Raw genomic sequence first — 12,031 nt, forward strand, 5'->3', positions numbered from 1 at the left:
TCTAGGTGGAAGGGATTTGTAACCATCACATCCTATTTTTTAAAATTATCTTATGTACATATTATGTGGCAAATGTATCTTCAGAAAATGGCTTCCACTTGTAAATAAAGAGTCTTAAGAGAATGTGTAAATAAATTATACTGTGAATTTACACAGGTAAAAGAAAGGGGTCTTTCCAATTTAGAAGCTGAGTTGCATGGAAAAAAATGTCAGGTGGCTGAGAATGGTGAAGCATTCTGTGTTATCAAAGGAGTCATTGCTGCTTACAAGCCCTATTTTGGGAGTCTCAACAGATAGACCATGAAGAATATGTGACTTATAAAAACTACATATTTCTGTAGTGATTCTAGTGGCTTCACCATGGCAAGGTGCCATGCTGCCACAATCAAGATTGGGAAATAAAGCATTAAATGATTATCAGATCAAAACCACATCCCAGCTTGACAGCTAATTTTTAACAGGGGTTATTTTGAATTGAGCAAGGACTGATGGGCCGGCAATATTAAATGGCCTACTGAATGACTCTGATGCAAGCTGAAATACAGGTTAAGAGCTCTTTAATCCTTGCCTTCCTAATGTGAACAGCAACAGACTTTGGCAGACTCTTCCTGTTTTATGTACTCTTTTTAACAGAAAGAGCTCCTTGCTTGTGTCTGGAGTTAATCAAATGAGGTGCATTACAAAGGATGGGCTCTGAGAAAATTTTTGTTGTTCACACTGGTGATAAAGAGTCCTTTGCCTATGATGTACCTGAAGTGCTCTGGGATTGGGAATTATGCTGGGGACCTCATAGAAGTCCCTGGTGGCCAAGTTGAATGTCTAGGATCTGTGTTCCTTGCCCTACATTTTCTGCAATATTCAAATGAAATGAAATCCACATGAGATATCCAAGTACTTTATACAAATTATAAATTCATTTAACAGGCAGGTGAAAGAACATGTTTTAATGTATTGTTTAGCCCCTCCCCAGGACTATATCACTATTTTTCACTTCCTTCTACATTTCCTTTCTTATCAATATCCTTGAGCACTATCCAACGATGGTAGTTCCTTGCTGAATTTCTGCCTCCACCTCCATAACACAGAGTACACCTTGCCCATGACTTGATGCCACCACACTAAGCATTTGGCTGCCAGCACCAATCAGGGCTGTGGAGTAGAACAGTTAAGGGCATAAGGACATAAGGGACCTTGTACTACATGTTACAAGGAATTCTGTTTTTGGCAGCTGCCCTTTGTTTCTTAAAACATACAGTTCTGTTATCAGCTCAGTGCTGTGTAATGTCTGTCTGTGTATACTCTCTCTCTCTCTCTCTCTCTCACACACACACACACACACACACACACACACACACACACACACAAAATCAGGATATTTGCTTATTTATTTATTTTTCATTTAAAGTATTTTCAGACATGAAACTAACTTCTTTTGGTTGAAACAAATCATTCATAAATATTTCAACTTAATGTAGCTTGCAGTTTAACCATATGCATATTTACTCAGATGTAAGTTTTATATACAGTGCCTTGCAAAAGCAATCAGTCCCCTAACGAATGCTCTCATGTTACTGAATTACAAATGGTACATTGTAATTTCATTCTGTATGATATTTAATCTTGAAACACTGAAACTCAAAATCAATTATTGTAAGGTGACATTGGTTTTATGTTGGGAAATGTTTGTAAGAAACATAAAAAACTAAAACATGTTGCTTGTTTTCATCTGTGTAAACTGGAAGCTTCCACATTCAACCCACACACATTAATATTTGGTAGAGCCACCTTTCGCTGCAATAACAGCTTTAAGTCTTTGAGGGTAGGTATGTATCAGCTTTGCACACAGTGTCGGAAGGATTTTGGCCCATTCTTCTTAGCAGATTCGCTCCAGGTTGTTTCCGTTGGTTGGACTTCGCTTGTGGACCGCAATTTTGAAAATAGCTCCACAGATTCTCAATGGGATTGAGATCAGGACTTTGACTGGGCCACTGTAGGACATTCACCTTTTTGTTCTTGAGACACTCCGATGGTGGTTTGGCCTTGTGCTTGGGATCATTGTCTTGCTGAAAACTGAATTTCCTCCCAAGGTTCAGTTTTTGAGTGGACTGAAGCAGGTTCTCTTGCTGTATTTCCCTGTATTTTGCTTCATCCATTCTTCCTTCCATTTTAACACGATGCCCAGTCCCTGCTGATGAGAAGCATCCCCACAGCATGATGCTGCTGAAGTATGGTGTGTCTTGAGGCATGGGCAGTGTTAAGTTTACACCACACATAGTGCTTTGCGTTTTGGCCAAAAAGCTCTATCTTGGTCTCATCTGACCAAAAAACCTTTTCCCACATTGCACTTAGAGCACTCTCATGCTTTCTGACAAACTCCAGGCGTGCTTTCAGATGGTACTTTTTGAGTAATGGCTTCTTTCTTGCCACCCTCCCATACAGGCCAGTGTTGTGCCATTTCTTCACTCCCAGACACTGAACTCTGTAGCTCATTCAAAGTGATTGTTGACCTCTCTGTGGCTTCTCTCACAAGTTTCCTTGTTCGAGTGCTGAGTTTTGAGGGATGGCCTTTTCTGGGCAGCGCCTGAATGGTGTGATGCAGCTTCCACTTCCTGATTATTGATCCAACTGTGCTCACTGGGATATCCAAACACCTGGATATTATTTTGTATCCTTTTCCTAATCTATGTGTTTGTATTACATTATCTCTCACCTCTGTAGAATGCTCTTTGGTCTTCATTTTCCTTCAGATCCACAGCCTGGCCAATGATCTTACAACAGTAGGGGCTTTATCCTGACAGTGTGACAGCAACTTTAATAGTTCACAGGTGGAGGCCAATGGTATGGTAACTGTGTCCTCAATAGGGCAATTTCTTTCATCTGTGCAAACTGGGAGCTTCCACAGCACGGGTTGAATACTAATGCAAGCAACATGTTTCAGTTTTTTGTTTCTCACAAACATTTCCCAACATAAAACCAATGTCACCTTACAATAACTGATTTTGAATTTCAGTGTTTCAAAATAAAATATCATACAGACAGGAATTACAATGTACCATTTGTAATATGAGAGCATTGGTCAGGGGTTTAATTACTTTTGCAAGGGTGTTGTTAAAGCAATGCACATACGATTACGTCCTTGACCTGCAATCCTATGGCTCCAGGGAGGATCTTGCATAGGTGATAGGATGCATTCAGTTTCCCTGTCTGAGGGAGCGCTTCAACCTCAGAACAGGAGATCTGATGTTGGATTCTCCCTCCCTGTGACTGCTGCAACATCTGTAGCTCTAGCAATTAACTGATGTCAGAGTTCTGACATCAGTAGGACCAAAAGGGGTGTGGGGGGCAGTTTGGGTTCATGCTGAGGGCAGCTTAGGGGAAGGCATGGATATGAAGGATCCACAGCCTTCCCAGCCCCCCCATCAAATAACTTGAGAATAAACCATGCCAGTTTCCAGTGGGAGGGAAGCATAGCAGAGTAGGGGGCATCCTGCCTTGGACCTCTCTATCTTATGTCAGACTTCCATCTCCAACGATGCTTCCTACAGCCGTTGGGATGCCATCCCAGGAAAGAAAGGATTGCAGAGCCAAAGGAAAACAGGTGTGCTTTATTTTCTAATACAACAAATCAACTGATTTTGTGCAAAGCAGGGTACCGCATTCAACATATTACATTTCAGCAGTGCACATTTTCTCTTAAAAGAGACTGAAAAATGTCATGCCATGAATCAAGTTTTCTTTGGCCCAGTTCAGATAAAATGTTAAATTAGGAATGGGGAATCTATGACCCTCCAGATGTTTTTTGGTCTCCCATCAGCTTTACCTGGCACGGCCAACAGTTGGGAATGATAGGAATTGTAGTCTAATATACATTTGGAGGACCACATGTTGTTATCCACCCCGATTTTGTGTTACAAGACCATGCTGCAGCAAATCTCAGACTCGTATGCTTGGCTCACCTTCCTCCTCTAGTTTTGGTCATTGTATGGAACAAACTGCATTTTTTCCATTTTGTCTAAATATAGAAATATGAGGCTTGTACAAACCATAGTTAGTTAATTAAAGCAGGATATCAAATCAGGATCAAACTTTTAATATCAACTTTAAGGAGAAGACATTAAAAGTTTGATCCTGATTTGATAAGGGAGGCTTATGCACATGACATGGCTCACAAACCATGGCTCATGATAACCATGGTTATCAATATATTTGAATCAGGCCTTTCTGCTTCTTTAATGTCCATGCCAAAGTTTCTAAACCTTTCCAGCTAGAATGTGTAGACGTTCATAAGACTACCTGTATGCATGTATGCATGCATGCAAGATGTCCTGAAAAGATTTTAGACTAAACTTGATCCCAGTTAACTCTCTGCTACCCTGTTGCAGATTTTGAGTACTTCATCTCGAGCTGCAGCTAAAATCTGGCTGCATTCCAAATGCAGAGGGAACAGTGCAATTTCCCTTCTGAAGCAGGGAGCACTACTAGTGGCACACTGATGTGACACAAAGTTCTGTAAGAGATAAGGCATGCTCAGAATGATGATGGAATCATGTGCAATTAATGCCATTATGCCGCTATACTCAAAGAATGCCCTGAGAGGGATCTGTCTGATTTATTTATTTATTAAATTTATTAGTTGCCCATCTGGCTGGTTTACCAGCCACTCTGGGCGACGTACAACATAAAAACATATAATTCACATTAAAACCTTAAAATTCCAACAATAACACTAAAACCTAACCTGATCTTTCACGGTCTGCCTTAGATTGTACCAACCTAATCCAAATTCTAATTTGGTTTGCAGAATATTTAATACAGGTGAGTGGTGATACATGAGGAGTCTCCTGTCATAATCTATTGGGCCACTGTTCTTTATATGTATTTGCTGCTACAAATTAACATGGACATTCTTTTGGAATTCTTCAAATGCCAGGCCAAATGTCTAGTTCACAGTGATGGCCAACACATTCTGTTATATGGGACTGGAGCAGCAATTGTTGTTTTTCCAGAATGTCACCTGCACAGATATATTTCAGAACAGATCCAAAATATAAATGTAAAGCCACAAATATGTATGTTAAAGCTATGCAAGCATTTTTAAAAATTTCCTACATGATCATTGCCTAACATGGTCATTCAGCCAAGTTAAGTAGATTGGTAAGAGAGAAATGTTCCCTTGTTGATCTGTCCTCAAAGAATAATTCAGCTAAATTCTCACATAAGTGATCACACTGACTGCTCTAAATAAAGGAATTGAGGATTATGGTTTCAAAAATATTGCCATCCAATAATGGTGACTGAAGGTAGTGATGTCCGTAGCTGCCATTGTGCAGCTGGAATTGCTTTCTGTGAAACGCAGGGTCCTTATGAGTGTTACAAAAAAAATGTAGCATTTCCTACTCTGACTATAAAGGCTGCTAGCTCTCACTTCCTCATGAGAGGAAACAGCGCTAACACTTTCCAAATGTTTAGCTCTCCTGACATTGAAGCTCACAGAATTATTTTTTTATGTATGCCTATATATGAAATATTTCCATAGCCACTCTAGAAAGGAGTTGAGTGTGGTTCCCAGAATCATTCTTTGAAAAGTTAAATAGGTTTTCCAGTGGACTTGCAGTGTTGTAAGATGCTGCACTCATCATTCCTGAATGATGACACCGGTGTCATTATTGCTGGAAGATGAGTTGATGGTGCAACAACTAACATCAAGACATCTTAAATGACATTCTATTACAAATCCATCAGTCATCTTGTCTATATTAAGTCTCCTTCCAAGAAGAGATGACAGAAATCTGCTAACTTTAATCAAGGAAGTGACATATCACCACACTTACTGTTAACAAAATCTCTGTGATTCAGCCAACATTATGAACATTGACTGCAATATTAAGAGTTAAGCAGGTGCTTGTCTCTTCCAATGAAATCAATGGAGCGTAAAAGTGTTTAATATTGGCTTTATCATGTCTACGGTAAATACAGATTTTAACTATTATTTGCCATGAAATTCCATGCTTAATTGTGTATAAAATGGATCCCTAAAACACCAAGAAATTTCTCTGATTGAGTGTTCCATGTGCATAGAAGTATGGTCTATTTTTCTGTCCTGCTATAGTCCCACACACCCCTGACCTCTACAAGTTGCTTTTTGGCAGTGGAAGGAGCTGCAAGTGAAATGTGGGCCTGAAAAATCCTGGCACATGCAGGGAACACTGTGCATAGTTTTTTTTTAATCCTGGCCTAAATTGGTAAAGTTGTGCCATCTTCCACTAACAAATAAATCCACTTACCTAGTTTTTAGCCCATTCTAGAATACTACCATCAAAATATGTATTAAGCCATGTTGATCTCTCTTAAAAATAGGAGCCAGCCAATTTGAGTTTCTTTGGAGCTGGTGGGTGCTATGTACTGCAAGGACATATGAGGACAGTGGAATTATGTCAGGGATGAATTTGACATAATAAATACATATAATTGGAGGATATTTTCATTCACTGGAACCAATGAACCTGTCTTTAGTTTTGATTCTGAATTTCCTTGTGTCTTTGTTGTAATATTTGTGTTGTGTAAATGTAGTTTCTTCTCTTGTCAGCTGATACGTCTTATTAACCAATATCTGTAATAACTAAGTGCTAAAGCAATCTCATCTGTGTGGGAAGAAAGAGTGTGTATAATTATGTTTCTTTTTTTAAAAAAATCCATACTAATGGACTTTAAAGACAAGTTATTTCCCATTCCCCAGATGCAGTCAAATATCAAGTGAACATACTGGCTGATACCTGATTTGTTTTATATTTTTTAAAAAATGCACCTTGGCCTCTTGTATTCAATGTGCAAACATTAAAAAGCACAGTTTGGGGTGTTAATATCAAGAAATATTTTATGTCTTTGATCAGATGGATGTATTTTTCAACAATCCCTCTTTATGGCAATTTTGGACAATAACTACACCTGAGAAATGAGCATGTGCAGTGTTGATCAAACAACACCCTTTGTTCTCAAAGCGTTTCCGTTTTTGAAAGACAAAAACTACCCTATTTGTGCTGGGGAGTAAATGTCATTTTTTTTTAAGTTTTACTTTGTTTTGCTTTTCCATCTTTTTTGTCATTATCTGCATTCCTTTGATTTCTCATTGATGTAGGGGGGAAATATTTAAAACAAAAGTAATGTTTTCATCATTGAATCATGAATTATCCTTTTGTTATTTCTCCTTTTTAACACATAACATGTTCCTCCTTTGATCCTCATTTTCCCTTTTTTTTCTCTCTCTTCTCCCCACCCCCTCCACTTGTATATCCCTTTTGTTACCCAATCTAATCTGGCCCCTTTTGTGTTGGCTCCTCCCCTTCCTTCCTTCCTTCCTCCCTCCTTCCTTCTGCCCATTGCTCCTTGCTTGACCTTCCCAACCTGTTTGTTCCTCTTCCTCTCTTCGTTTGCAGCTTAGAGATGGCTAAAGTCAGCACCCAGACTGCTTCCGTCACGACCCCTGTTGACCTCAACATGAACCTCTCTCAGTCTGCCACCCCTACCTCCACCCCCACCTCTGTGGCTGTCTTGGCGGCGGCAGCAGCTGCCTCCGTGGTTAACGTCAGTACCCCTCCCCCTTTACCAACCACCCACTATGCCGTTCCTGTCTCCAGTCTGCTTGGCATGAAAACTGTCCCACTCCTGGCACTAAATGCCACGGGGGCCACGGGGAATTTATCTGCTTATACTGCCAAAATTCCATCAACGAGTGGGGTTAAGAAATCTGACCGCCAGAAGTTTGCTCCATATTGAAAAGATGAGGGAAAAAATGCAAGGTGTTTTTTTTTCTCTCCAAAGCTCTACCAATATTCTGTGGTAGATTTATATTAACTACAGAAACAATACGGCATCTTTTAAACTTTTTCTGTTCAATCACTAGTGTTAAACTGTTGCCAATGCAAATTGTCTTCCACTTTCCATGACTATTAATGCACATGTGCACACAAATTGCCAACTAGTTCCAACAGTCTCCTGGGTTATTTTAAACATAGCTGTATGGCAGTTGGTTACCTGTATTTTCATAACCCCCAGCCATTTAAGAAAGTAAATATTTTTTTGCAAGAGCTAAACCTAAGATGGAACATCATCTTCTGCAGAAGATGAATCTGAAGTGCTTTAATGACAAAGGAACACAATGGGCTCCCTGCACAGCTTGTGCAGTGGCAAGAAGCTGGAGTTGTTGAATTTCATATTAACAGTTGTGCAGAAAAAGCATTTAAGCAAGCCTGCTTTGCTTTGCATCACAGCGCCCCTAGACACTGCCAGATTATCCTCCCAGATTACATTATATGACTCTTACATCACCCCTTGCACTTGTGCCATACAAGTAAATAGCTTTTGAAAGAGAGATGGGAGAAATATGTCTTTGCAACAGAACTCAACTGAACAATCTGTTAAACATTCTAGGCCTCTTAGGGGTATCCCCATGTCAAATTTAAGCCGCAGTTCTCTGCCAAATGACTTGAGAGTAAATCCAATTGAATTGAGTGGGACTTACTGTGAGTAGTCTGTTAATAATCATTCCCTCTTTGTAGGGCATGCTGGGAATTATAGACAAGATCACAGAGAATTCTTAGCTCCATCACCAAGGTACAATGACAAGGATTCAGGGGGGCAGTGGCAGGGAGAAATCTATGCAGATCCTTTGACCCAGTTTTCAAATCATAGCACTGGGTGCTTCCTCTTCAGTTTGGCCTTTGAGGTAGGCATTTTGAAAATTGAGCTGATCAGCTACAGTGCTTTCACATGCAAATGCTACTATGCAATGACGGTTTGGAAAGGATTTCAGGATCTTTTTAGTAAAGCAAGAGAGAAGACCTCCTCAGTAATGGCAGAATCCTTAATCTAGCTGCACTGTGAAATGCTTATTTGTAACAAAACTGTATTTTAAAACAGAATTTTGCTGTCCATGTTGTGGCTTTTAAAAATTATTTTTGTGCACCAGTAAAGGCTGTTAACAGCATTTAATCTTTTTCTATAGTATATATACAAAATGCTACTATTTATTCCTTTCTATTTCCTCAAATTAAAGTAGAAGGATAAAAATGTTAGGAGATGCAATCAGCTGAGTACAGTTGCTGCACAACTTCTCTTCATCTCTCGGAAGCTGTTCAGGTATCCTACATAAGCTTCCAGGGAATGAATGGAGGTTGCAGAAAAGCTGAGCTTGGGGGATTCCTGCCTGCCTCTAGGTTCCCCATTGTCTAAACTTCCACTTCAAATGCATAGTTAAACAGTTGTGCCTCTACCTAATTACACCTACAAATCACAGGTGTACATACTCAGGTTTTTGAGAGCTTACATCACATACCATTACAAAAGGCTGATGAGCATCGTTACTGAAAACAAACCTCTTGCTCTTTTGGGATCTCCGTTACTTTCACATTTATGTTGCAAGAAATTGTTAAGATTAAATGAGAGGATAAATAATAGCAGAAAAGCTTACCTGAAAAGACAGCTTGCCTGCCCTTACCAGTGTTCCCCTGCAATATATAGTCATTGCATGGGTGCGTTGTGCATGTGTTCTAGGGTCTACAATCAGTCCACACAGCCTCAAAAAATCCTAGTCAGCAATCCATGAATCTTTAGTGTGCACCCAAGAAGGATCCTCTGCAGAGCAGGGGGTTCCTTTGCAAAGTTGACATAGAAACAATTCCTTGAAGGCAAAATTTAAAAACTTTTAAAAACCACCAGTCAAACACATTCTACCGCTGCTAAAAACTCACATATATTCCAGGGAGCAGGATTACTCCCTTAAAAATATCGCTCTCCAAATGACAGCTACATTCATAAGGAAAAAACAGGCATAAAAGAGAAGCAAGTCTGACAGAATGAACTGAGAAGGGGAATTTCTAAACAATAAGGATCTATTTATAATTGCAAGCAAACTCCAAATCCTGGGAGATGTAGTGGCTGGTTGCTAACTGTTGGAACTAGTTATAAGACAGTGGGATTTTTTGTTTGTTTTGTTTTTACAAAAATGGTATTTTCTGTTTGTCCATTCACTATTTTCTTTTTCCTTTTTAAATTTACGTTGCTTTAAATAGTGGCTCCATAATGCAATGTTTGCTTCACAATCTTTTGAACTTCTACAATCCATTAGCCTGCCATATTCATCCACTTTTGCACTCCTTGGACACAAAGCTTTAAATGAGGAATTGAACAGAATGCCAATGCAATACTTTTTAAAACCTACTATTGAAAGGTGTGTTGTATAATTGTATAGGGCTAAGCACTATTTTTAGTATTTTGTGTCATTTCTGTACTCTGTAGACTTTTCTCTCTCAACCTTAGTATCTTTGCACTACTTTTTGTCACTGTAACCAATTGTAGAACTGCCATTATTACAAACAATTTGCACTTAACCAAATGGTCTCCATGTTTGTATATACTGAAGGGGGAGAAATGGAAATACTGTCATGATTCTTCGTGTGCAACAGCTCTAGAAACCCACTGTAAAAACTGTTAAGAACTATTATAACTGTGTTTATAAACTAAGTAAACAAATGTGAGAATTTGCTTGAATTGAAATGCTGTTCTATACTGGTTGTACTCAAGTGTTTTTTAAATGGCAAGTCCCCCCCTTTTTTTTTTGTCCCCCTCTCCCTGATTTTTGTTCCTGCATTTCAGGCTCTCTTCAGAAGTAACTGGCCTCGGGGCTCTGTAATGTGTCCCAGCATGCACTAGGGCTTGAGCTGCCTGACAGGACTTTTCTAAAGCCTCATGAGACAATACTTTCTATGGACTAATCAACAGAGGAAGTGATCATTTCTAACTTTATTACTCTTCCAAGATCTCCAAATAAATACTTCAACTCTTAAGCAACTGTGCTTCCCAACTCCTTTGTTGCTTTCATTCCTATTCTATCTTAATAATCTTGAGGCTCAACAAGACACAGCAAAGGATTATTATTTTTTAAATTTCTGTAGATGTTCTTGCTCTGGCTGTGCTGTATGAAGCATGGGCTGTTGATGTTTAAGCCACTATATATTAAGAACAGTCTTGATAAACTAAATAAGCTGTTTTTATAAATAAAAGTTTTCCTGACTTTAAAAACCACATAATAGCTTTGTGCATACAAATAGGTGTTGTGATTTTTAACTTTGTAACTAAGATGTTGATCAAATACTATTTTTGTGACTTGTCACCAATGAGTTCAGACCTATGGCTTGTTTTGCATTAAGAATTAAAGGTTTGACATAATTGCAATTAGGCCTGGTGCTTATTGGGGAAAAAGCATTACAATCTAATATGACATCTTAAAGAGTAGATTCACAAGCTACTGTACAATAATCTGCTTACTGGGAACTTTCATTGTACATCAGCTGTCATGTGAGTACCTGGTGAAAAAGCACAAGTAGCGTACATGGCTAATTTTTGTCATATACCAATTGCCTTTTTGAATAGGAGATAATATTTGTAAAAGCTTGCTGGGTCAGTGAGAGAGTTCTGGAAAGAATCTATATCCAGCATGGAACATTCATGACCCTAAGGGAGCTTTAGACACATTTCACAAAGATCAGGCTGCTGTGGCAATCTTAAAAAATATAGGTGTCTAGAAGATAATTCATCAGTTAACAGCTCTTTCTTTAACTTTGTCATTCACATTAGTCAGTCTCTAGAACATAACACTAATATTTGGCTTCATGAAATTTTACTAGGAAAATTCCAGTTCAAACTTAATTCCTATAGGCCCAAGTAATAAAACTGAAAGCAGCACTTATAAAAATGCAACAATTACTGATATGCAAGCGGGGGAAGAAATGGCAAATTAAAGTCAGGTGATTGCTCATGCCTGTAAAAACTTGCTCTATAAACACAAGCTCAAATTAAGCAACACACAATTATGCAGAAGACTCAGGGCAACATTTCTCATCTTCTGTCCAAGCCAGTAGCCTTCAATGAAGGCTTTATCTTTAAGTAACTTCCGTGGTGCAGAGTGGTAAGCTGCAGTAACGCAGCCAAAGCTCTGCTCATGGCCGGAGTTCGATTCCAACGGAAGGAGGAAGTC

The 12,031-nt window shown here is 39.0% G+C and overlaps 1 protein-coding gene across 10 annotated transcripts in view; it reads left to right on the plus strand.

The window, feature by feature from the left end:
- The window catches only part of LOC133367017 (poly(rC)-binding protein 3-like), a 482,686-nt gene that overhangs the window by 465,351 nt on the left and 5,304 nt on the right, over window positions 1-12,031 (plus strand). For 7 of the 10 annotated variants that reach the window (XM_061590618.1, XM_061590617.1, XM_061590624.1 and 4 more), the window contains one exon: window positions 7,434-11,213. The exons of 1 other annotated variant lie outside the window; for it this stretch is intronic. In XM_061590618.1, coding sequence (XP_061446602.1) covers window positions 7,434-7,773 — 340 coding nt within the window. In that variant the 3' untranslated portion in view covers window positions 7,774-11,213. Of the gene's footprint in view, window positions 1-5; window positions 441-7,433; window positions 11,214-12,031 lie in introns of those variants that run through there. 2 more of the 10 variants (XM_061590628.1, XM_061590625.1) reach the window with 2 other exon arrangements.

This window comes from Rhineura floridana, chromosome 11 (genome assembly GCF_030035675.1).
Source record: "Rhineura floridana isolate rRhiFlo1 chromosome 11, rRhiFlo1.hap2, whole genome shotgun sequence".
Lineage (NCBI taxonomy): Eukaryota > Metazoa > Chordata > Lepidosauria > Squamata > Rhineuridae > Rhineura > Rhineura floridana.